Source organism: Dendrobates tinctorius, unplaced genomic scaffold, assembly GCF_039654945.1.
Source record: "Dendrobates tinctorius isolate UK_male_01 unplaced genomic scaffold, ASM3965494v1 ptg000049l, whole genome shotgun sequence".
Taxonomy (NCBI): domain Eukaryota; kingdom Metazoa; phylum Chordata; class Amphibia; order Anura; family Dendrobatidae; genus Dendrobates; species Dendrobates tinctorius.
In genome coordinates this window covers 26,320,001-26,347,431 of record NW_027361717.1, presented here as the reverse complement: position 1 = coordinate 26,347,431, position 27,431 = coordinate 26,320,001, and the positions used below count along the sequence as shown (strand labels likewise).

The 27,431-nt window shown below is 45.3% G+C and overlaps 2 protein-coding genes across 8 annotated transcripts in view; both read right to left on the bottom strand.

Moving 5' to 3' along the window:
* PAK2 (p21 (RAC1) activated kinase 2) overlaps positions 1 to 24,328 on the bottom strand; it is a 120,230-nt gene extending 95,902 nt beyond the window's left edge. Inside the window, exon 1 of one of the 2 annotated variants that reach the window (XM_073576573.1) lies at positions 24,194 to 24,328. The gene's annotated coding sequence lies outside the window, so the exon portion shown is untranslated. Of the gene's footprint in view, positions 1 to 24,083 lie in introns of both variants that reach the window. The other variant, XM_073576571.1, reaches the window with a different exon arrangement.
* Positions 24,329 to 25,702: 1,374 nt separating this feature from the next.
* Positions 25,703 to 27,431, bottom strand: part of PIGX (phosphatidylinositol glycan anchor biosynthesis class X) — a 50,254-nt gene continuing 48,525 nt past the window's right edge. For 5 of the 6 annotated variants that reach the window (XM_073576577.1, XM_073576576.1, XM_073576575.1 and 2 more), the window contains one exon: positions 25,703 to 26,347. In XM_073576577.1, coding sequence (XP_073432678.1) covers positions 26,180 to 26,347 — 168 coding nt within the window. In that variant the 3' untranslated portion in view covers positions 25,703 to 26,179. Of the gene's footprint in view, positions 26,348 to 27,361 lie in introns of those variants that run through there. The other variant, XM_073576579.1, reaches the window with a different exon arrangement.

Below are 27,431 nucleotides of genomic sequence, written 5' to 3'. Positions count from 1 at the left end.
TTTCATTGATGTAGCAATGCCACTTGCAATTAACCCTCCTCTTTGGGACAGGCGAAACATCAGGTTCTTCCACTCCTTAAAGAAAATACCTGGAGTTAAGTCCTCTGCTTGTAATTTTTTAGTCACTGTAAATGGGTGCTCTAGCAATTTTTCCAGCTCAGTCACCTGATTCCACTGACTTTCATTTAGCGTCAGTTGAGGGTTAGCCATGTCTACAAGAAAGGCTTTCAGTTCAACCAAGCGCTGAATCGTTAAGTAAGTACTGCCCCATCGTGTGGCTTGATCAATAATTGCCCCTTTTCCAGCACGTCTCTTCAAAATTGAGTCAACTTTAGGGGTTCTGGCAACAGTAGCCAATTTTCTCACCTTGCCAATCAGTGCAGCAGCATGTCCTTCTTGCAGACTGTCTCTTATAGCCAGCTGTAGCGTATGCACAACACAGCGCATGTGATGAATGAAAGAACATATTGACACAGTTTCAACAAGATCATCTAAACTATCATGTTGCTGTTCATCTGAAGCAACTTCAGTTTGCTCCTCAGTTACAATACTGTGTTCCTCTATTTCAAACATTTCTGTGTCTGTGGACCCAGAATGTTCTTCTAGCTGCTGGTCACCATCATTACTCTCATTCATTAGCTTAATAGTACTTATATTTGAAGCATTGTCAGTTACGACAGAAAGAACTTGCTCTTTTTTAAGTTCATAGTCTTGCAGAACCTTTTCCACCAAGACCTGGAGAAACTCACTGGTGTGATGAGCTTTGGTGTCTTTTACTGCCAATGTCTTGGTAACTATTTCATTTTTGTCACAAACAAATTGGACATTGATGGCAAAATAGTTCACTCTGTGACGTGTGCAGGCATCCATTTTAAGAAACAGAAAGCGTCCCTTGAGAGTTTTTTTAAGTTCTTCCTTTTGTTTAAAAGCTTCTTCGATTACTAATTTTCTAATACTCTCTCTCTCCAGAGAAACACCAAGCTTGCGGGCCATTTCCCCATTCAGACACATAAAAGCTGGTCGTGAAAATAATGAAATAGGCACACTATCCTTTACAACAAGCTCTATGATCTGTTTTTTAAATGTATCTACCGGTCATTGTCACAGTAACTTTGTCACTGACAAAATATCTTGCAACTGATGGCTGCAAAGTTCTCTGCTCCTTTGTTTGGCTGGAAGAGCTGGGCACTGGTTCATTGGTTTGGATGCAGTCTCTCTCATCCACTGCTTTCAGTACTTCTGGATGAAAGCGCTGTAAATGTCTCTTTAGATTAGAAGCTCTGGTAGGAGCATTTTTATCTTTGCCTGAATATGCACTCATCTTGGCTTCACAGCATTTGTTTTCGTCTGGATCATTTGTCATACACTGACAGACATAATGTTTTCTATCTTGAGTGATGGTGAAATGTTCAAATACAGCTGATTTAATGTGATGCTTCTTTGACATTCTCAGGTTTTTAATTCTGCATTCACAATCCAAATGACAATTGTTTTTCCTAAAAACAATTGTACAAAATTATTGCCAGGTCGTACAACTGATATAGTGGTCAGTAATACTGTTATTATTCCTCATGTACTCACAGTTAACTGATGCAAAGTTTGTTGAAAGGATAATACTTCTTACAGTCTTCCTCTTCTGAGTAGCAGGCAGCTGTTAGATGCTTGGAAGACGCACACCTAGTATGATCTAGTCTAGAGGAGGAGCTTTACTACTAAGAATTTGCAACACATTTTCACTTTCAGTTTCATACATTGTAAGTAGGGGGGTTGGGGCAGCATGAGGTTAACCTAGTATAAGATTAGATAAGGGCAGTGGAGAACAGTGACACACAAGAAGTAAGAAATGTCTATCTCCAGCAGAACTGCTTATCACTGTTGTTCATAGTTTGATAGAACATATATATTTGAGTAACATTTATAAAATTCATATGAAAGTTCAATTATGAAATATTAATACATTTTTTTTTAAAGCTGGAGTCGGTACATTTCTACCGACTCCAACCAAAACTAACTCCGACTCCACAGCCCTGGCTATAACAGTACATAAAAGAGTCGAGAATCAGCTATTCACGCAAAAAGTGCAAAACTGTGGATGGCAAACAGCTTATATTCTCCCATATATTCCTGCTCTGTGAAGCTAGGACAAGCTCCCAAAGGAATAAGCCCCCACAGGGCCGGGTGTCTTGACAGCCGCTTCCTCTCCTTTCCCCATACAGAATACATGCACACTCTGCTCAGCTGAGCATGCATGTGTACAATCAGGAGAAAAAACAGTCACCTACAAGAGCGTCAAGCATACAGCCATCTGTAGAGTAAGAGCACACAGTTTTTGGAGCAGAAACTCTCAAAATACTCCTCAAAACTTTGAATTTCTGCTCGAAAAACTCAGCAGAAAGCCTCCAGCACCACCAGCCTCACGTGCCAAAATGATGTTTTGAGTTCTAAAACAATGAATTCAGTAAGTACAGTGAAACAAATGTCCAACCTTCCCAGCTGCTTCATTCTGGGAAACCGGTCACATCTGTATAGCAGGAATGAACACGTGGAAAAGCAGAGCTGCCTGCGCTCCGCCGTGTGCAGAGGAAATCCTGCCGTGATGACAGCTCATTTCACAACGCCATTTACACATCACCGCTAACTGCAGCGCCGGCACAAGATACAGACTCAAAAGCCATTTGGGAAATTTATCATAGATCTGCAGGGATTAAAACGGTTCATAGAGCATGAACCAATAGAGGTTAAAAAAAAAAAAAAAAAAAAAAAAAAGCGGATGTGCATGGGAGCCCTGTGCTGGCGACAGACGCATGGAATTCCCCTCAGAAGAATCAATACAATTTTTCTCACTAAAAAAAAAAATTTGTGTTGCAAGAAATATTTGGAGAGAAGCGAAATAAAATGTAGATAAATTCTATTAAATATGGAATTCAGTGGGATGCCAATCAAGCCAAGAGGGGACAAAACTTCATGCCTTCTCCCATATAGCAGCACCCTGGTGGCTTGACATGTAATTTATTTACACAGGGTAAAGTTGAGGAAGCTACTCAGTATAGTACGATAGAGGTTTAAGGGTGAGGAAATCAAGTGACAGGATAGGAAAATAAAGTGCCAGTGGTTACCAAAGCGTCAGTTTATACCATATATCTGCCCCGTACATGAATGGGCTGATGGGCACACAACCCAGTTCTCGATCTGGCATAGGCATAAAAAAAAAAAAAAAAAAAAAAAAAGCATCCTACCTGAAGTTCTGGATACAATGTTAGAACAAAGGCATGTGGTCCAATCCACACCGTAAACCATGGCTTTTGCGTGCAGGTGCACAAACAGCAGGTCTTATCTGTGCCCCATAATGAGTGTAAAGTAAGCTCAGCTCAACAGGAAAAAGGATACCGGGCTCCACAGACTAAGAATGTGTATATAGAAGGAAGTTCCCTGCAGGATTTCCTATTACAGAACCACTTACGCTCCCTGTACACAGGCATAATTAGACTTACAGATGACGAGACTCCTCCTCGGTCAGCCTCAAACATGCACTTCAGGAAAGCAGGTCCCAGTATTGTGACCAAGGACAAGCACATCAAATAAGAAGCGGCTCCAGCTCCCAAACACACCCATTACCAGATATGCGGCAGTAAGCACGGTCCCAAGCTCCGCACAAGCTCAGCGGTCCAGGGACTGCTCTCTGCCAATACAGAGACTGCAGTGGGGTCCGTGTAGGGGATTATTCTGTATGGCAGCTGGGAAGGGGCGAGCAGATTTTTGCTTTTCGCGTGGATCGGTGCAGCCTGTGTACTGCACGCTCACCATATCTGCAGCACAAGTTTTATTCTTGATGGCAGGTTTACACTCTGCACAGAAGGGAGGGAGATGTATTTGTAGCTTCACTGCTTCTTCTAATCCGAGGGTCATTATGATCTCACATTACCAGGGTAATCTGCCAAAGAAGCAAATGCTCATAGGTGAAAGCAGGAGCTAAATGTGTGCACTAGGTAAAAGCTGTGTGCAGAGACCCTGGACAGAGGCTTTACAGGTCTGGATTAGAGACGTGGGCACTCCTTGTGCCGCCATATGTTGCTCATGGTAGGGTATGTTCACACAGGTTGGATTTTCCAAGCATAACATCTGCAGCATTTTGCAGATCAGATTAATCATGCACAGTATGTCAATTTAGGATTAGGATTTTCAGAGGATATCTTGCAATGCAAAAATTGAAGTCTGGGCCAAAGCATTTCCGCAACAAAATCTGGAAGAATTGCCGGATCAGCTGTAGATTGTCCACTGTGGGAATTCAGCAGTGAAACGTCCCACAAGTAGAATAAATGTTGGTGGGTTCTTCAAAAAAAAAAAAAAAAAAAGTTATATGGAAATATGGTCATGTAACAAATTGTCAAATATGCAGCTGCACCTAAGGCGACATTCACACGTGTTTTTGCAGCGTGTTTTCCGCAGGCAAAACTTGCTCTCTTTTCCTGTCTGCAATGCATAGGGAGTGAAGCCTCACCATAGATGCCCGTGGATATTATCAGTGCGCCCTCATCACCTGGCACCATGGGGCCCTTTTACCAACTTTGAATCATTTTTAGACAGTGTAAACTTCCAAACTAGACAGTCACAAAATGCAACTAAATTTTGGCCCGTGTCGCCACCATTTTCCTCTAGACCTCACCCTCCGAGGTCTAGAACACAGAGTAAACCTTGCTGAAACATTATGGGTCAAATTTTGGTGTCTGGTTTGTTAAGGTCTAGAAGGAAAGCCATCAGTAAATCAGGCAATAAATTGGGGAGAATATCTCTGTACTTCAGTAGATGACAGGGCACGCTGCGATGCATTTTCCTCTTAGGCTGGAGTCACGCTACCGTATAACACAGCCGAGTGCTATGTGATAAAACACTCGGCCCACTGTTACTCTATGGCCAGATCACATCTACGATTCAGCATGAGAGAACAATGGCAGCATGCTCCAAATGGCTGTGAGACTCAGCTCACACGCACCCATATAAGATGGAGAAATTAATTTCTCCGCAGCTATGTGAGAGGAGCGGAGCTCAGATCACAGACCCTCGGCTCACGCACACAGCAGAGCTGCAGCCGAGGGTCATTACCATATTGCTGTAAGTAATAATCTTTATTTTTATAATATAGCGCTAACATTCCGCAGCGCTTTACAGTTTTGCAAACATCATCATTATTGCATTATTATTACATTGCTTACATTATTATTGCTGTGGATGGGATACGCTGGTGTGATTCCAGGCTTATAGATTATACGGTACACGAGCCTCGTCCGGTGATTTTTATAAACTTTGGATAGTGCATTATTGACTTATGCTACATAACTCCTTACGGCAAGTGTGTAAAGCCCCCGTCACACACAGCGATCTTGCTAGCGAGATCCCTGCTGAGTCACAAGTTTTGTGACGCAACAGCGATTTCACCAGCGATATCTCTGTGTGTGACATTTACCAGCGACCGCCCCCCTGCAGGGTATCGCTGATCGTCCTCGAATAGCATGGACATTTTTTGATTGCTGGTCTCCTGCTGGCCAGCACGCATCACCGTGTGTGGCAGGCGGGAGATCAGCGAGCTGGAGCCTGGTAACCAAGGTAAACATTGGGTTTCTATGCGCCGCTTAGAAACCCGATTGTACCTTGGTTACCAGCTCCCTGCACCAGCGTGCTGGTATCTAAGGTACACAGTGGGTAACTAAGCGACGAGCGTCGCTTGTTACCCACGTGTCGCTGGTCCTGATCGCTGGTGAAGCTGCCTGTTTGACAGCTCACCAGCGATCATGTAGCGACACACCAGCGATCCTGACAAGGTCATATCGCTGTTGGGATCGCTGGTGCATCGCTATGTGTGACTGGGCCCTTAGTCTCTCTAGAAGAGATGCTTGGACATTTGGCCAAGTCTAGGTCTTGCAGGATATATTGTGGTCGGGGGACAAGTTTTCAAGATTACATATTTTCTTCTGATTCATACAGCCTTCACAAAACATTATATAAGGAGACCACCTATCCAGGCAATAAACCGAGGGGTCCAGCCCTCTTCTTTACCCATAACAGACACAATCTGCACATGAAATACCGAAAACAAAGTGTAAAAAGTCATCATGCTCCCGCATATGATGAATGGCAGCACAGTCCTGGTTACAACAACCTGTCTATCCCACAGTGCTCCAGCCAATAGGAAACAGAAAAACTGGTGCAGAAATGAGGTCATATCCAGGAATCCAGAGACGGATGAAACAAAACAGAGGAATGTGAACAGTCATGATCCCCGCTCTGCTGCAGACTCGCAGTATACGCACGGTCTGCAGGAACAAACACTGGGATTGTGTAAAGGCCAAATTCCAACCATCCCGCCCTGTTACCAGGTAGTCAGATTACAGCACCATGACAGCAGGTGGTGAGCTGCCCACAGGGGCACCGATGAGAAAAGATGGGAACCTCCTCCGTATACTGCGCCGTCAGACATACAGTCACACACCGGTGTAAGGCTATGTGCACACGCTGCGGATTCATCTGCGGGTTTTTTCACGTGGATCCGCAGGTAAAATGACCTGCGGTTTTCCTGCGGATTAGCCTACAGTTTCACACCTCTACTATGGCATCTGATCTGAATTCCAGCCAATTTTGCATTGAATAAGTCAAATGGTCCTCCTTCCCTTCCAAGCTCTGCCATGCGCCCCAACAGTGTTTTACCCCCATATATGGGGTATCAGCCTACTCAGGACAAATTGCAAAACAACTTTTGGGGTCCAATTTCTCCTGTTGCCCTTAGGAAAATAAAAAATTGGGGGCAAAAATATCATTTTTGTGGAAAAAAAAAATACGAATTTTTTTATTTTCACGCCTGGGCGTTATAAACTTCTGTGAAGCACTTGGGGGTTCAAAGTGCTCACCACACATCTAGATAAGTTCCAGGGGGGGTCTAGTTTCCAAAATGGTGTCATTTGTGGGGGGTTTCCACTGTTTAGGTACATCAGGGGCTCTCCAAAGGCAACACGACACCCGCAGACCATTCCAAAGTCTGCATTCCAGAACATCACTACTTCCCTTCCGAGCCCCGACGTGTGCCCGTACAGTAGTTTTCTCCCACATATGGGGTATCAGTGTACTCAGGACAAATTGGTCAACAACTTTTGGGGTCCATTTTCCCCTGGTACCCTTGGGAAAATACAAAAATTGGGGACCAAATGATCATGTTTGTGGAAAAAATACGATTTTTTTTATTTTCACACCCAGGCGTTATAAACTTCTGTGAAGCACTGGGGGGTTCAAAGCAGGGCTGTGGAGTCGGAGCTCATTTTGGTGGAGTTGGAATAAAATGGTCTGACTCCGACTCCTAAAATATATAATAAATTGGGTACAGTAGTTCAATGCAGAATGTGCTGAATATTTTTTCATAGGAATTTGGGAAAGTTATGAAATGCCCTATAAATGGCTGTTCTATTCCTGATCTAAGGCTACATTCACACACAGCGTTTTTGCTGCGTTTGAGGATACGTTTTTCAGCTGCAAAAGCAGATCAGCTTTTTAAAAAACTGCATCACCTGAAAGGTTTTTGAGCTCATAGATAATGTTTTCAATAGCAAAAGCAGATTAGAAATATGCTCTATCCATTTATCCATATCTGTCTATCCATCTTATCTGTACCAAAAAGAATGAAAGCCGGGTAGCACACACTTTTTTAGCACCAGTCAGGTACACCTCATAGCTGCCCAAAAGGACGCCCAGGACAGGCATTGCTCGTCTTCAGTAACGCATCAACATCAATTGATAGTAGGAATAAATAGACTGCATTCACCACATCTTAAGGCGCAGCCTTTATTTTCAAGTGTAAGGGTGTGCAGTATAAGGTTCTGCAGCAGCTGAGGTGTGCAGTAGTTTTGATCCTGGCTAAAACCGTTTCTTGTAGATATGGCGAACCCTCAGGTAACCCTAAATGAAGGTCAATGGACACAGGTGGCTGAATTGAAGGAATTGCTTAATCACCTATTTACCTTGACGAAAAAATTACAAGCTGAGGATTTAACTCCTGGAGTTTTCATAAGGGAGTGGAAGAACTTGCTATTCTGCCTGTCCCAAAGAGGAGATTTAATCGCAGATGGCATTTCTGCTTCAATGAAACGGAGAGAGACACAGCTATGGAAAATAAAATTTTCTGGCAGCTGTTTATGTGGACCCAAGTCATCGTATATTGCTTGATGATCAAAAGCTTACTATAGGAAAAGAAGCTCTGACTGAGGTAGCAGTTAGCATGAGTGGCCTACAGGACTGCCAGGCGCAAGAGGACTTGGGTCCTGACAGTGCTACTGCTGCCATATCTTCATCCTCATCAGATGAGGAGTTTGACTTTAACAAGTATTTGGATGATATGGAGCAGGCAAAGCGTTGCTGCAAGGAAAAAGATTTCACTCCGCCTCCTATAGCAAGCAGATTGACATATTTCAGCAAAATGTTTCACTTGCTCTCAAAGAAAAAGAAAAATTCAACCGTTCATCAAAACTGACTGTGCATGAGGCAATTCCTTTATACCCGGAAATTGTTAGAGATGTTGCCCATGTGGTTACGGCTTTGCCTCCAACCCAAGTTACTGTAGAGAGGTTGTTCTCTGGCCTTAAAATTATTAGGTCAGATTTGAGGTCATCTATGAAGGACGATCTGATGGAGGCAATTCTATTTCTTAGAACAAATTCATAGACTGCACAAATGTTATTTAGCATGTTTTTGTTTTGCCACTTACATAGTTTATTATATAGTGTATATATTATATACACACACACACGTATATATTCGATATTACATAGTGTATTACATATTTACAATTTATTACAGTTTTTTGTGTTCTAAAGTCGTATTCCAATAAATATATATTATGTTCTATCTAAATGTCTTGATTATTGTATCAAAAATGATTTAATGTGTGATGTTCACATTGTACTACAATAAATTTTTCACTTAAATATAAGCAATATGTTTGAGTCGGTGGAAGGGAAATTGAGGAGTCGGAGTCGCAGGTTTGGCTTACCGACTCCACAGCCCTGGTTCAAAGTGCTCACGACACTCTAGATAAGTTCCTTAGGGGGCCTAGTTTCCAAAATGGGGTCACTTGTGGGGGGTTTCCACCGTTTAGGTACATCAGGGGCTTTCCAAATGCGACATGGTGTCCGATCTCAATTCCAGCCAAAAACGTCAAATGGCGCTGCTTCCCTTCCGAGCTCTGCCTTGCACCCAAATAGTCATTTCCACCCACATATGGGGTATCAGCGTACTCGGGACAAATTGCACAATAACTTTTAGGGTCCTGTTTCCCTTGGAAAAGTAAGAATTGAGGGTGAAAAGATCATTTTTGTACCGCTGTACGTTATAAACTTCTGTGAAGCCCTTGTGGGTTCAAAGTTCTCACCACATATCTAGATAAGCTCCTTGGGGGGGTCTAGTTTCCAAAATGGTGTCACTTGTCGGGGGTTTCCACTGTTTAGGCACATCAGGGGCTCGGCAAACGCGGCATGGCATCCGATCTGAATTCCTGCCAATTTTGCATTGAAAAAGTCAAACGGCGCTCCTTCCCTTCTAAGCTCTGTCATGCGCCGAAACAGTGGTTCCCCCCCACCACATATTAGGTATCAGCGTACTCAGGACAAGTTTCACAATAACTTTTCCAGTCCAATTTCTCCTTTTACACTTGGTAAAATAAAAAAAATTGAACCTGAAGTTCTTTTTTTGTGAAAAAAAGTTAAATGTTCATTTTTTTTTTTTTTTTTTTTTAAATATTCAAAAAATCCCTGTGAAGCACATGAAGGGTTAATAAACTTCTTGAATGTGGTTTTGAGCACCTTAAGGGGTGCAGTTTTTAGAATGGTGTCACTTTTGGGTATTTTCTATCATATAGACCCCGCAAAGTGGCTTCAAATATGATGTGGTCCGTAAAAATAAAATGGTGTTGCAAAAATGAGAAATCGCTGGTCAACTTTTAACCCTTATAACTTCCTAACAAAAAAAAAATTTTGGTTACAAAATTGTGCTGATGTAAAGTAAACATGTGGGAAATGTTACTTAAGTTTTTTGTGTGCTGTATCTCTGTGATTTAAGGGCATAAAAATTCAAAGTTGGAAAATGGCGAAATTTTCAAAATTTTTGACAAATTTCCGCTTTTTTTCCCAAATAAACAAGTTATATGAATGAAATTTTACCACTAACATGAAGTACAATATGTCACGAGAAAACAATGTCAGAATCACCGGGATCCATGGTAGCGTTTCGGAGCTATTACCTCAAAAAGGGACAGTGGTCAGAATTGTAAAAATTGGCCCGGGCGTTAACGTGCAAACCATTGACATGCTGCGGTTTGTAAACCGCAGCAAAACCGCAGCGTGAGCACAGCGGATTTGAAATGCCATAGGCTAACATGGTACTGTACCATGTCTGCGGAACTGCTGCGTTTCCGCAGGGCCAAAAACGCTGCGGAAACGCAGCACAATCCGCAACGTGTGCACATAGCCCAAGAAAACATGACTACAAGCAGTGAGTGCACATAGCTGCCCCCATCTGCAGGCACCGCATGGTACCGCTAGGCAGAGGGTGTGAACAGTGCCACAGACACCCCCTGAATATACAGGGGCTTCTCACAAAATTAGAATATCAAAAAGTTAATTTCAGTTCTTCAACACAAAAAGTGAAACTCATTATATAGAGTCATTACACACATTGATCTATTTTACGTGTTTATTTCTGTTAATGTTGATGATTATGGCTTACAGCCAATGAAAACCCAAAAGTCATTATCTCAGTAAATTAGAATACTTTATCACACCAGCTTGAAAAAATGATTTTAATATCCGAACTGTTGGCCTTCTGAAATGCATATTCAGTAAATGCATTCAATACATGGTCGGGGTTCATGTGGCATCAATTACTGCATCAATGCGGTGTGGCATGGAGGCGATCAGCCTGTGGCACTGCTGAGGTGTTATGGAAGCCCAGGTTGCTTTGATAGCAGCATTCAGCTCGTCTGCACTGTTGGGTCTGGTGTCTCATCTTCCGCTTGATAATACCCAATAGATTTTCTATGGGGTTAAGTTCAGGTGAGTTTTCTGGCCAATCAAGCACAGTGATACTGTGGTGTGTAAACCAGGTATTGGTGCTTTTGGCAGGTGACAACACTGCCAAGTCCTGCTGGAGAATGAAATTTCCATCTCTAAAAAGTTTGTCGGCAGAGAGAAGCATGAAGTGCTCTAAAATGTCCTGGTAAACGGCTGCGCTGACTTTGGTCTTGATAGAGCACAGTGGACCTACACCAGCAGATGACATGGCTCCCCAAACCATGACTGACTGTGGAAACTTCACACTAGACTTCAAGCTGCTTGGATTGTCTGTCTCTCCTCTCATCCTCCTTGATTTCCAAATGAAAAGCAAAATTTACTTTCATCTGAAAACAACACCTTGGACCATTGAGCAACAGGCCAGTTCTTTTTCTCCTTGGCCCAGGTAAGACGCTTCTGGCGTTGTCTATTGGTCATGAGTGGCTTGACACAAGGAATGCGACACTTGTAGCCCATGTCCTGGATACGTCTGTGTGTGGTGGCTCTTGAAGCAATGACTCCAGCAGCAGTCCACTCCTTGTGATTCTCCCTCAAATTTTTGAATGGCCTTTTCTTAGTGATGAGCGAGTATGCTCGTTACTCAAGATTTCCTGAGCATGCTCGGGTGGTCTCCTGAGTATTTGGATGTGCGCAGAGATTTAGTTTCTGTCACCGTAGCAGCATGATTTGCGGCTGCTAGAAAGGCTGAATACATGTGGGGATTGCCTGTTAGGGAATCACCACATGTTTTCAGGCTGGCTAGCAGTCGCAAATTATGCCGCTACGGTGACAAAAACTAAATCTCCGAGCACATCCAAATACTCGGGAGACCACCCGAGCATGCTCAGGAAATCTCGAGTAACGAGTATACTCGCTCAGCACTATAAATAATCCTGTGGCTATCCCGGTTGCTTGTGCACCTTTTTTTTTCTACCACACTTTTTCCTTCCACTCATCTTTCCATTAATATGCTTGGATACAGCACTCTGTAAACAGCCAGCTTCTTTAGCAATGACCTTTTGTGGCTTCCCCGCCTTGTGGAGTGAGTCAGTGACTGCCTTCTGGACATCTGTCAAGTCAGCAGTCTTCCCCATGATTGTCAGAAAATTAGGAAGGGGAAAGGGAAATTTGTGCTCACCAAAATAGTCCTGTAAGCCGGTCGTGCCTAGGGATCAAATGGCTGACCACCATGTGTTGCAAACATGAAGAGAGAGGGAAGATCCGGCACTGGAGACTTAGTAAAATCCACGATAAGTTTTATTCACATAATTTCATGATAAAACCATATAGGGGAAACAGACCCCCACGCCTGACGCGTTTCGAACCTTACACCAGGTTCTTCCTCAGAGACATGTGAATAAAACTTATCGTGGATTTTACTAAGTCTCCAGTGCCGGATCTTCCCTCTCTCTTCATGTTCCCCATGATTGTGGAGCTACTGAAACAGACTAAGGGAACCTTTGCAGGTTGTTTTTGTTAATTATTCTAATTTACAGAGATAATAACTTGTGTTTTCATTGGCTGTAAGCCATAATCATCAACATTAACAGTACAATAAACACTTGAAAAGGTCACTGTGTGTAATAACTTTATATAATATACGTCACTTTTTGTATTAAAGAACTGAAATAAATTAACTTCTTGATGATATTCTAATTTAGTGAGAAGCACTTGTATGTCATATGAGCACACACCTTACCACATGAAAGACCAGACCATGGCAAAACATCTCAACACGCACAGACTGGGAAAATGTACATTGTAGGTAAAGGCGATGGCTTCTTCTTAAAGGGGCTTTCCCACCATCACTATCTGCTAGGACCCCCATCAATCCCAAGCATGGCCCTCAGAAGTCCCTGTTCTTATGAAGTTATGAGTTCTAAGGGGTAAGGTTGCTCCTTTTGGAGAGTGACATGCCTAGCCTGGCATGTCCGAGTAAGGAAAAGTACACGCCATGCAATGCTCCTCTGGGAAATTAAATATGCAAATTCCTCTTCAGAGAGGAAGAGGACTAGAACTGTAGTGCCACCTACTGGAAGTAGCAATCCTAAGGGTACTGGAAGTAGCAATCCTAAGGGTCCCGTTACACTTAGCAACACACCAGCAATCCCCACAACGACAAGACCTGGTAAGGATCGCTGGTGCGTCGCTTAATGATCACTAGTAAGCTGCCAAACAGGCAGATCTCTTCAGCGATACAGCAACCGTCCAGCGATCCTCGGTTGTTGGTACCTTGTCACACAGCAGCGTTTCTAAACTATTCCCCGAGTTCTGCGTTGCTGAAGAGGTCGCTCATCGCTGGCCAGTGGGATGCAGGCGACGAAAAAATGGGCCAGGCCTTTCACGCACGATCAGCGATATTCAGCGGGGGGGCCGGTCGCCTCTACGTGTCACACAAAGCGAGATCGCTGGTGCATCACAAAATCGGTGGCGCTTCAGCGATCTCGCTATGTGAAAAAGGGGCTTAAAAGTCACTGTTGACCCTTTAACGAGCCGTGTCACATGACTGAGGATTTTATCCTACTGTAATTCATATGGCAAAGCTCATTAAATGGGGAATATTGACTTTTAGGATTTTACTTCCAAGAGTTGGTGATAGAAATCAAGTCCTCTTTGAAGAGACAATTTGCATGTGACGTGATGATCACACATCTAAGATGGTTAACCCCTTCATGACCAGACTTTCACTTTCTGTACTTCCATTTTTCCCTTCCTAGAGCCAGAACTTTTTTTCCTTGCGTCAAAGCCGTATGTACGTGGGCTTGTTTATTGTAGGACGAGTTGCAGTTTAAAGACATTTATTTTATCATATAACAAGCTGAAAAATGGAGGGGGGGGGGGGAAATTACAATTTCACAAACTTTTTTTTGCTTCTCTTTCTTTCTTAGTGTCTGTATACAACCGCTATAGGGAACTAGAACCTGCGACCATATGATCATCTCTTCTATCTACTGTAATACTGCATTGCAATATTTCAGTATATAGTGAAAATGACTTCCTCCCATGAACCATTCGCAGGCTGAGCGTCACAGGAGACCTAAGATGGCAGCCACGAAAGAGATTCACAGGTTTCTAGGCGACTACAACAACCTATTGGCACCCTGTGATTGTGGCCCCAGTGCCAAAACCCCAACAATCACCATTCTTATTTTTGGAACAACCGTTTAACTTGATAAATGGTCATCTTCAGAAATATGAAGGCTTGAGTTACTGTGGATGAAGAGTATTTAGCATGTATAATATACCTGATGGCACAATAAACTATCTGCTATTTGTTTATAAGTACAATGAACTACAAGTCCCAGACATCAGCCATAAGTTGTGTGGAAGGAATGATCAAACACATGGCAGGTCGCCTGTAATCATTGCTTATAACCCTGTGCACACATACTGTAGATTGCAGACCATGTCACCATTAGAGCGGTCTGACCTAGAGCGCCAGGACGCCATTATTTATCCTGCTGGCACAGAGCAAGCGTCCCAAGATCAACAGGTTCATACGAGTATACAAAGGACCTCACACCAAGGAGCAGACGGTAAGGAATACGCAGACTAAGTGCAAGGGCTCGCTCACACTGGAGTAAAACACGGCCAAGTGCTATCTGACATTTCATCACACAGCACTCAGCCCATGTCATACTATGGGGCAGAGCAGATCTGCCATCATTTTCTCATACAGAGTGGCTCCGATGTTCAGATCAAGCGCACCCATACAAGTCTATGAGCATGTGTGAAACATCAGACCATACATTGGACTGCACTTAGATGACATCCGAGTGCACTCACTGAGACAATGAAGAAGATGGAGAAATTAAGTTTACCTTCTCCGCACTTGTGGTGCAATTCTCTCAGGCTTTGAAAAACTCAGATTACGCTCAGATCAGACTCTGACAGAGTTTGAGCCCAGTGTCATTATCATAATCGGCCCGAGTCTCTCACTTGAGATCTACACCAGTGTGAGTGAGCACTAAAAGGGATAGTCAAAGCCAAGTTGTTGGACGTTAGACAAGGGTTATACAGTAATTTTTGGTGACCTAGTTAAAAACATAGAACAAAGATAAAAAAAAAAAAAAAAGTGTCATTACCACAACACTACCTTTAAGGTAACTCACAGCTGATCCACGGTAAATCAGAGATGGAAATGCAATCCTCAGACTGGTCAACGGCCCTTCCAATCAGAATGCGACAGCTATATAGAAATACTTGAACCTATCACGCTCGGATCGGGGGAGCCACCGGCCGGTCCGACCATCGCGTTCAGATATCCTTCCGACATACGCCACCTGACTGAGTTTAGAGCTCGATTCACACTGCCTGCGACCTTCCCCCACACTGATCATTCAAAGACTCCTAAAAACTGAGAAGCTCACAGCTCCATCTGCAAATCTACAGTGACACTAAACTATATCTCCAAGTGTCACGTTCATATTGTGCTGTAGATTCACAGGCCAATGGTTGAAATCTACATTGAGCACTAGTGACATGACTGACTTGCGATGTAAAAATGCTCATCTTCTTAGTTTGACTGTACTGTTCCCCTCCTCCCCGAATAAGTTTAGATGAGGTTTTTAAAAGAAACCCGACAACAGGATTTCACCCACAAAACTATTTATATGCGCATGTAGTTATTTTAAAGACAAATTCAGCAATACCTTTATATGAGCAGTCCGATGCTCTGTCAGTGAAAAATTTAATGTGCAAATGAGGCTGAAGAGCTATGGTAGAACTAAAGCCTCTGTCACTCCAGTTCTATTCTCTGATGAGCGCCACCTCCTCTTGCGTGACTGCTGGTCTCCATGCTGTGCGACTTCAGGCAAAGGAGCCGTCAAGCAGGAGGAGGCTGGATCTGGAATAACAGACTTCAGATCTACCCATAGCTCTTCAGCCTGATTGGTATATCAAATTCCAACAGCTATTTCTCAGTAATGGAGAAACAGACCAGCCACGTGAAGGTATTGCTAGACTTGTCCTTGAAACAGCTACACCTGTAAATAAATAGTTTGGGGGGGGGGGGGGGGGGGGGTAACATTCTGCTGACAAATGCCTTTAAAATTGTATACACACTTGACTGTTTTCCAATTTTTCAGACTCAAGGAAAAAGGTCATATTCTAAGAAAAACTCAACATGACATGTGGACACGGCGTTACACTCCATTTATTGGGCTGTAATCTGCTACAACAGTTCTTACAATGGAGGGAAGTTTGGTCAGAAGCAGCTCAAGAGACTAAATATTACTGGGGGATTTCAGAAGAGTCAAGATAAAGAATTATGGGGAGGAGGGGTCATTATTCTGGAATTCTTGTCCATTATCTCAACATACAACAAAGTTCTAAACAGAGTCAAGGTTGTAGGAAAATATCAAAAGATTCTTACAGACGGCAGCTGCCGAAAAGCCGATTATCCAACTGTTATTTCATCATTCACCTGAAATAGCGTTTGTACAGTGCGCCAACGCACAGCGGCGCGTTTATACATATAGTAACATAGTAAGGCCGAAAAAGACATTAGTCCATCCAGTTCAGCCTATAAAATTCTGTCAGAATAAATCCCCAGATCTACGTCCTTCTAAAGAACCTAACAATAACTGTAAGATACAATATTGTTACGCTCCAGGAAGACATCCAGGCCTCTCTTGAACCCTTCGACTGAGTTCGCCATCACCACCTCCTCAGGCAGGGAATTCCAGATTCTCACTGCCCTAACAGTAAAGAATCCTCTTCTATGTTGGTGGAAAAACCTTTTCTCCTCCAGACGCAGAGAATGCCCCCTAGTGACCGTCACCTTCCTTGGTATAAACAGATCCTCGAAGAGATATTTGTATTGTCCCCTTATATACTTATACATGGTTATTAGATCACCCCTCAGTCGTCCATTATATCCTTCCTGAGCACCAGTGCCCATAACTGTACACAGTACTCCATGTACAGTCTAACCAGAGATTTGTACAGATGCAGTATAATGCTCTCATCATGTGTATCCAGACGTCTTTTAATGCACCGCATGATCCTGTTTGCCTTGGCAGCCGCTGCCTGGCACTGGCTGCTCCAGGTAAGCATCATTAACTAGGATCCCGAAGTCCTTCTTCATGTCAGATTTACCCAGTGGTTTACCGTTCAGTGTGTAATGCGCACGGGCGTATGTACAGTGCGCCACCGCATCACACAGCGGCATATGTACAGTATCACAGCACTATATATATATATATATATATATATATATATATATATATATATATATATATATATATATATATATATATACACACACATACATACACATACATACAGTGCACCACTGCACGACAGTGGTATTTGATTAGAGCACCATCATTACAAAGTTAAAATTACTACAATTGCAGAAAAGAACTGTGCGCTTTTTAAATAATTTAGTGAAGAGGGGGGGGGGGGGGGGGGGGGGAAACACAAAGAAAAGTGAATTAAACCCGCCACAATGATTTGGACCCATTGCTCCAAGACTTTTTTAAACTACATTTTCTCTGAAAACGCCGCAGTTTCCCTCTTTCCTGCAGTCTGTGGTTTGGACAGGACAAATGAAGACTGGTTCCCTTGAGGGGGTTTCCTCGATATTTAGCCACTTCTCCCTCATTACAAAATTACGTGTTTGCTTCTAGCTTAAAGAAAAAACAAATTCAGCAAGTTAAAGAAGAAGAAAAAAAAAAGGATCTGCCTAGAAGCTGTGGGAACATTGTCAGCTCTGCTGCGCCGTCGGACAATGTGAACATTCCATTTGTATTTGCAGTCCGGCAAAGCAAACAGATCAATGTTGTCATTCCTCTGTGGAATAAGGAAGCTGCAGGCAAATAGCTATATTATAGGTATGCCCCCCTGCCTGTAATCTAGAACATTTATGGTACCTGGTAGATGTGGGGTGTGATAAAACTCCCTTCACCTAGGTGTAAAAGCAGAAGCAGCCACACGATCTGAAGCTGGAGGTGCCCGCAGGCATGGACTTTGTGAAAGCAGGTGGAATCTGCTGCAGAATGTGAGAGACATGCAGAAACAAGCCAGAACTAAAGCAATCAAAGCGCTGCGGCTTAGAGAGCACAGAAACTGGATCCAGACCCGGGAACTGCAGGGCGGATATAAATGGACAATGCCAGATAAAGGAAGCTATATGTGCAGCAAGGAACCAGCCCTGAACACAAAGGGTTACATGCAGAGACTCCTCCCTCTTGATCGTAACACGATCAATGTCTCAGTCGAAAAAAATTTTCAGAAAAGTTGCTGAATTTATTTTTTTTTACTTTTTGTGGTAAAATATTTGTATTGGCTTATACCTCCATTAGTGCAGGGGAAGTGATTTTGTGTGTAGAATAGAGGGGTAATGAATGACCCTTAATGGGTTATGATGCCAAAACACTGGAGTACAGACATGATGGGGGCGAAGGTTGGCCACGGTTCAGTCCATACCACATTTGTCACTACACTTCCCCTCGTGTACAAGAGAGAAAACAAAATTATGGCCCGGCCTCCGTCCACCATGACAGGGAACCGTTTTGTGCCTGTCAGTGTGCCAGTTATTGGCCAGGCTCTCTGCCACACACCTGGATGGATGGAGAGCCAACGGCAATGCACTGAACACAAGAATTTAAAAAAAAAGAATCTTGTGGCTTTCAACTAGAAATAATGTAGATCGGACAGGTTGTGGTCCCTTCAGGAGTCATCTTCCCATAGAGGATGGTCAGTATGTATAACAGAGGGCGACACAAGAAATCTACTCTGGTGGCAGCTTTTATTAAATAAAGGGGGTCTCCAGTTATGGGTTTCTAACCTTAAATGGTCAGCATGGGATTAAAATAACAAAGTCAGATGTGGTTATTCACCCTCCCCTGGTCCGGCGCTGGCTCTCCAGAAATCTGAAAATAAGACGGGACGCTGAGATGAAGCATGAAAGAGTAATGATGTGCAGAGGGGGCCGCTCGCCCTCACAGCCGATGACAGGCAGGCCTGCGGGGCTCATCCCCAACCTCCTGTTCCCTTCTCTAGAAAGATCAAACTATTTCTTACAAGTGACAACAAGATCGCAGGAAATTCCTTTGCTTCAACTAAAAAAAATAAATAAAAAAACCTCAGAACTCCAAGCAGTAGCAAATATTAGCTTGCTCCCCGACTGCTCAGTTGTGTCCCTGACACCCCCATCTGGGGACCTGCAGCAGCTCGTGTACAGGCGGCCATGTAGTCCACAGCAGCCTCGGTCAGTGCTCCCTCATGCTGGATTCACAGACTGGGGCCTGAAACCTGCTGCCAAACACATAAGTGTCCATAGGTCCATGCGAGGCCGCGGAGACTATGTCAGGAAGCCTGCAGCCAGTGACACCCAAACGTGTGAATACAGCCTTAGGGCACATGGCGTCATTTAGAGTTCGCCCAGGCGTATCAGCTTCAGAAAAACGGCCTTCGTTTCCTGTGGCATCTTCTCCGTCTTTCCTGCAGCGGCTCTGCCAGCAGCGGCTTTACTATACCATCGAGTGTAAAGAGTGGGCGATTTCCCAGCAGAAGAAGCACGTCACTTCTAACCGAATCCTAAAGTAAACACAGTAACATAAAGCGGAACATATGCAGGAATGCCAGTATGACATGGCGGGGCATTATAATCATTCCATGGGGCAGAATCCGCCTGACAAAGCTCAGTGTGCACACACCCTTACATAGCCGGCTAATAGGAGGATGAGCAAAGTGTATCACAGCAAATAGGCGCGGGTGCCTTCACGAGGTGACCAAGAAAATGAGTTTCGTAAAAAATGTGAAGGATACAGCTCCCTACTCCCACTGACCACACTTATGACATGTTTAATAAAAAGGCAACCTTACAGTCCCACTTAATTGTGTTCTCAGTTAAAGTGTTAAGAAAAAAAATGCTAATTTTGCACCGCTGCCTGGATGTCCTGTCTGATATGTCCATATAATGCAGTGTGCCAAGCCACAGCCTGCTGATCTTCACATAACGTGGGAGGGCTGGTGTTGACTTTACACCCTGCGGACATCGGCACTCTGAAAGAATGAACCCGGAGACCGACTGTTGACCAATTGCTGAGAAAGCAAAGTCTGGAAGTAGAACAGGGGGGACACGAGAGTTATGGGGGGGGACACAGTGCTAAGGAATCAGGGTCGCGGGCTTGGCTTACTGACTCCACAGCCCTAAGGGGACAACTGGGTTAAAATGCTCCTACCTTTATGTTTCCAATACAGGAGTTTAAAGGGAATCTGTCACCCCTTTTTCGAAAATGAGCTGCCAGCGCGACATCAGGGGCTTATCTACAGCATTTTGTAATGCTGTAGATAAGCTCCCGGTGTAACCTGAAAGAGAAGAAAAAGGAGTTAGATTATAGTCACCCGGGGGCGGTTCGGTCTTGGTCTGATGGTTGTTGCAGTCCGGCGCCTCCCATCTTCATGCGATGCCGTCCTCTTCTTTCCTTCCTGTCGTGGCTCCAGGCGTACTGCTCGCTCAGCGCCTGCGCACTGCATGACTCTGCTCTGCCCTCAACAGGGCAGAGCAGTGCACCTGCGCAGGAGCCACGACAGGAAGGAAAGAAGACGGCATCGCATGAAGATGGGAGGCGCCGGACCGGACGCCGGGGTGAGTATAAATCTACCTTATTTCTTATCTTTCAGGTTACATGGGGGGGGGGGGGGGGGCTTATCTAGAGCATTACAGAATGCTGTAGATAAGCCCCTGATGGCGGTGCCGGCAGCCCTTTAAAAAAAAAAAAAAAAGCATGAAGAGCGACCACCATACAGCTGAAGTCTGGGGGCCTAAACTTTACAGTCGCTGGACTTCCATACCCATGTGTAGTGATGCCATGTAAGGATGGATTTCACACTGTTTTTCTAGATAAGTGACCTCTTATCTCCTACCTTTACTGGCTGCCAAAACTGCACATTTACCATAAAACTTAAGGACTTTTATGAACAGAATAAAAAAATAAAAAACTTTTACGTTGTCACACGAGACCGTCCTTATTATCGAGAAGCTTTAGGGGAGCATCTATAGGAACCACCATTATGGTGGACATGGGAGGTCCATGGACAGCGCAGATATACAGAGATCTGGAGAAGCTGTTCCATAAAGCATTCCCCTGTGTACACACTGAATATACCATGCAGACAACCCTTAGGCTGTGTGCACACGCTGCGGATTCACCTGCGGATTTTTCCGTGCGGATTTAGCAAAATCCGTAGGTCAAAAGACCTGCGGTTTATCTGCAATTAGCCTGCGGTTTTCCCCTGCGGTATGACACCTCTACAATGGAGAAGGTGTGAAACCGCTGCGGATTCCGCACAAAGAAGTGACATGCTGCGGTTTTGAAACCGCAGCAAATCCGCGCAGAAAAATCAGCACTGTGTGCACTGCGGTTTTTGTTTTCCATAGGTTATAACAGTACTGTACACCGCAGTAAAAACTGCTGCAGATCCGCAGGGCCAAATCCGCTGCGGATCCGCAAGTGCATGCACCATTAAAGTTATTAGCTAAACCTGTGTAAATGTTAGTTGCGTGTATTGCACTATCACCGTACTCTACAGTTTTCAGCATCGCTGAAGGTTCTCCGATCAGGCGATGGCTACCCCCGATTTGCCAGATCACTCTGCGCGAGCCGGAAATTGCTTTTACAGTGTAAGTTTATGGAGCCTTGTTCCGACACTCCAGAGACCACGGTGTCATCCGGTGAGTCGGAATAGCCGATACATCTTTCCTCAAGAGAACACGTTTTCAGGAATTCCCCAGAGTTGCATAGGCGAGGGAATTATCACTTGTGCAATAGTAAGGAGTTACCAAAAACACAACTGGTTGGTGGTCATGAGGACTGGAGTTGAGGAACACTTAAAAACAAAAACATATTCAGCTGATGTATGACGACAAACTAGGCCAAGTCTCTGGGGAAAGGAAGGACAAAATTCCAAGGTGAAAAGGATAAATATGAATCCAGGTAAGAAAGAACAGACGCCAGCACATGGCCCTCAATGTAAAAAATATCATTAACATTAGCGCAAACAAAAGGAAAAGAAAATGTCCATATATTTAAAAAACGGACACCCGGATGGGAATAAGCTTGGCTTGTGTGCTTCAGACAGATGTGTATATGCGGCGCTTATTCATGGCATTGAGGAACTTCGCATTACGTCACCTAGAAGAGGAGCGAAGCTGGAGACCGGGGAAGACGGTCAGGGGGTAACATTAATGCACCCACACCACGTCTGCATTTACACAGGTGTAGCCAGGAAGATGTTTATGGCAGGGCTTCTCTAAGGGTCCCGCTTCACTTAGCGACGCACCAGCAATCCCGACAACGATACGACCTGGTCAGGATTGCTGGTATGTCGCTAAATGATCGCTAGTAAGCTGCCAAACAGGCAGATCTCACCAGCGACACAGCAACGAATCAGCGATCAAACACAGCGATGCATGCTGGCCAGCGGGACGCCAAGATGAAAAAATGGGCCAGGACATTCGAGCACGATCAGCGATATTCAGCAGGGGGGCCGGTCACTGCTGCGTGTCACATGTAGCAAGACCACAGGCGAGATCGCTGTTGCGTCACAAAATCTGTGACACATTAGCGATCTCACTATGTGAGACAGCCGAGGTTCACGTTGCACAGGTGGTGCAGATTTTACACACGGATTTCTAGACTTGAAAAGTCATGTCTAATATCAGCGCTCATTTCCTGTACTCAGGCATTAGCGCTATGGTGGGATTTTTTGGTTGAGTAAACGCACCAACAAAAAAGAAAAACACACCAGAACTTCGCTAGCCCAGTGGTTTAATCTGCAGATATGGGGAAATGAATGTGTAAAATCTGCACCAGAAGGGTGAATTTCCACAACAGAAATTGACATGCTGCAGATTTATAAAAAAAAAAAAAAAAAAAAAAAAAAAAAAAAAGCATTTTCTGCACAAAAACGAAACCTGTAGACTGAGGTGAAGTGGAGGCTTTCTGGTGATGATATTTTCTGCCCGAACCGTGAGCAGCACAGCATCAGGCACTGGTTGTATGATCACAGCCAAGTATGTCCGTCGCTGAAACGTCCACAGAAATACATACTGTTAATAGCTGCTGGAATCTGAGCCACACAGGCGACTATTGGGACAGACAGGACCCCAGTGCCTTCTCCCTGCCTGCTGACAGAGAATGGCACGGCTCTGCCCACATGCTGGTCAGTGTCAGCAGGGAGAAGCTGCCGGGGACCCGCCTGTACGACTAGTCACCCACACGGTGAAGACACCGGCAGCTATTAGATGTATGGCTTTAGAACGCTGCGGCGTCTCAGCGACAGACGTGCTTTGCTCTGATTGTGCGCCGTGTGTATCACCTGATAGGTTCCTTTTACGCCAAGGCTCATCCAACACTGGAAGATGCAGATTGTACATGTGGAGCGTCCACACCAGAAGCGCGACAGTCTCACACATCAGCCGGGTTATGCTGCCCGCACCACAGGCGGCATGTACACAGGCTCCAGAGATACCACAAAGATCCGGCAGGGACAAGACTCATCAGTGGTTCTCAGCCGGATCTTTACGGTATCATGTTCTCTGAAACGCTGCGATATCTGCTGCCTGAGGTCACAAGAATCAGCCGACAGGTTCCCATGAAATGGAGCGATGGCGACAAACGTGCACTGCTGCTCCATTACACAAAGAGGGGGGCTGGGGACAGCGGGGGTCAGAGGATGTGATTGCAGGAAGTCCCCTCTAAGCCCCGCAGCTCTGGAGGAGGCAGCAAGGGATGACAGCAGGCCGGTAACAACCGCCCCGAATCCCTGCCCACCCCTGGGCTCCGGCCTCACGCTCGCCTCTGTGGGGGAAGCGATGTGAGAGCAGGCACAGGGGCTCTGGAGAGGGGGGAGGAAGAAGCCGCACTGCCGTGTGCACACCTGCCCCAGCAACATCCGGGTGTCACAAGCCGAGCGCCCCCGGGACACCTCCAAACACCGGCGCGCCCCTGCAGGAGGCAGAGGGAACTGTGGGGTAGGGTTAATAGTTACCGGGCGTTACAATGCAGAGCTGCGGCCTGAACTCCCCGCCGGTGCCGGCTCCCTCCTGCGTTCTGCTCAGACCCTTCTCTCAATGCACAGAGCCTCCTTCTCCTCCTTACCCTTTCCGCTTCCGGGTTGCCACACCTCCTCCTCTTTCCCTCAGGCCGGAACACACTGCACGGCGGCGCCTTCTTCCTGCTCGCTGAGGGCGCCCTCTGCTGCTCGTGCTGCGCAGTGCGGCTCCGGCAGCGCGCCCGGTGTAGAGCGCCCTCTGCTGGGGGCGCTGCAGATCCTCACCCCAGAGCCATGGCATGGCGCCAGATTATTCCTTTACCTGACATGGTGCCATCATACTCCGCAGCGCTGTACAGACACCGTCGCTGTCCCCTCTGGGGCTCACAATCTACATAACCCACTGACAGGGTGTCCAGTTTCATGTTACCACGGTTAGTTTTTTCTCCTCAGGGCTCTATTACCATCACCCTGCATGTGTTATTGTGATGTTATGGGGTGGCACCACATCAGTTGTTGGCATTTTCTCTTAAAGGGGCAGCTCCCCCTTGGTAAGCAGCGGTGCACACGTTTCTCCGACTTGTACTGACGCGCCAAACATTTACCGACTGTCTAGGGTTTGGCCAACCTGTCCTATGGGGGCACATCCCCTCCCCCGCTGCGCATAGTGCCCACCCGGGAAGGCCGCCACCGAACACGGCCTCACTGACCGCACGGCCAGGCCAGACCCTAGTGTGAGCGAGGCCTTAGAGGGATTGTCCGCTGGATCTTCTGTACGGCGTGGGGTTTTATGGCTAACTCTTCATACATTCCAGTTACCTGGAAACCTGTATTTAGTCTTGTGAATTTTATTACCTTTGGTTGTATAAAACCGGAGGACAGACAGAAGTAAAATGAAGCAGACGGACGGCGCAGGGATGAAGACGGTCGATTTCTCATATGCTCGTCTGAACCCGGCTTTACGGTCACCTTCTCTTGAGGATTTGTGTGTGTGTTAGGCCTCATAGATGTCTGATTTCTGTGTACGGGTGCTATCCGTTTTTTTTATGGCTGGCACTCATACCTGTGATCACCTCTGAGGCCAGTTACACGTCCGTGATTTTTTGTGACTTGAGCAGTGGACAAGTTCAATTCTGATCTGAGGGCCGGATCAAAACTGGCAATGTAAGTATACGGGTACTAAAATCAGACTGCGCTCGGATGTCATCTGAGTGCAGTCCGATTTTCACGGACTATTACAAAGAAGGTAGAGAAACTTTTTTTTTTCTATACATATGAGAAAAACTGATGACACTCGGCCCAGACTCTGATCCAAAGAATCAGTTTGTTTTTCTAGTACGTGGAAAAGAAAATCAAACATCTGAATGAGCCCTTGGCGCTTATTCAGACATCGGTTTTTCACGTTTGAGTGCAAATCAGTGTTTTTTTCTCATCAGAGAAAACCAGACAACCCTGCACTCAAAACCGCTGGTGACAATGACGGACTCTCTTGTACGAGCTGCCCCTAGACGTGTGCATGAGCCGTCATGGCGGCATGTGGTCGTGTACCGTCCTCCGATCTCCTCCCTCAGGGACATCTGTATTTGTCCCAGTCACCATAATATTTACCACCAATCCCAGGTTACACAGGCTACTTTTAATGCTTTTTTCCTTTCTCTTTAAACTCCACTTTGATTTATTACTTTATCAGAAATCCACGAGGATTTACAATCAGAAACCCCAATTCCATCTGTGACAGTAACACAAAATACTATCGTCCTCCATTGCTCGTTTCTGTTCTGCCGACTTATGATTGGCTGGATATTCCCCATCGCGCACTTTGTAACTTCTGGGACAAACGCAGCATTGTCATCCAGGTGCTGAGCACATCCCAATCTGGAGAGACCTAATATGTATAGGGACCCCCGGCCTCGCCCCGTCAGATGATGTTGGGGGAGACGTGTGTTGGGCAGCCTGGATTTTAGCACCAGACTCTGTCATTCCTCAGGACCGGAGCGGTCGTCTGTTGGTGGCTTTCTCGGCTCTCTCATATGAAGAAATGAATGTTCACCCAAGCCAAGTGTGAGAAAGTTGGGGGATCATTTGGACAAGATCTAACGTCTGCGGGGGTCTCTGTGCAACCCGTAAACCTTTCTGTGATTGCACACTGACGTGAGTATCAATCCGGTGCAAAACAGAGTGACAGCGACAGTAATGATGCAGACGGCTGCGCCATGTTGTATTCTGCCCACTGGCACCTGGAGCACAGCTTTCTCTGTAACCTGTGTAAGGACAACAGTATCATCAGTCTCAGTAACACAACCGCGATCAGACGAATACAAGTGTGGATGTGTCTACTGTAACGCAACATATTGGAATAATACCCGTCACCAGCAAATCCACCCACAGGACCCAGTCCAACCTGTGGGCACGGGAAGGGAGTCCTGAGGACCACGTCCTACCTCCCAGCATCCACAGCTCTCCTTTCGATTAGCCGGCCTGGCGCAATGGCGCAACTTCTTCGTTGCGGCATGATGCACATGTGATGTGGCGCCAGGTTGGCTAATCACAAGAGGAGCCACGGATGCCATCTTGTAAGAGGTGGTCCTCAGTGGCCACAGCTGCTGTCACCAGTGATAGCTTGACCTTACGTGGTACAGGCCATTTACAGGTCACACAGCAGCAGAGCTGCGACCAGTGTCTGTTGATGTTGGCTATTTTACCATAATTCTTTATTGATTACCCCACTAGACAAAAAGAGCGTGATTTACTAGTTAAAGAGATTTATTTATTTAGCAGGATGCAGCATACCCCCATGATAAAGGCAGGGGTGCCACAGGTGCAAAATACTGATGCAGACAGCCCCTCGCTTCCTCCCTTGCCGCTGACGAGATCTCACACTGCTTAGTACAAGCTGCAGCCGTCAGTCAGACTGGGTGTGTGGAGGCTGAATACATGGGATCCGGAGTTATGTCATTCTATAGCTGGACTCAGATAAAGCTCATCTTTATTATGCAGCCATTCAAACATGAATTTTCAAAGTCAGCACGCCAGCCTCATCAGGTCTAAGAGATCGGTTTAATAATGTGTGCAATTTGTATTATAACATCGGGTCATAGATCTGTCCTGAGGTGTTGTCTGGGATTAGAAAAAGTGGCCTGCTTACTTGTCTGACTACAAAGATGGTCCGGATAATGTGTATGGTCTTCAGGTAAATGGCACTGAGCTGTAATAACAGACCTAGCCCAAGGACCAATATGGCGCTGTTTATTGAAAAAAGGCACAACAACCCTGCCTTCCATTCAATAAGTTTTTATTTATTGACTGGTGGAGAAATGGGCAATTTACTATTCTTCTGTGCCAGGA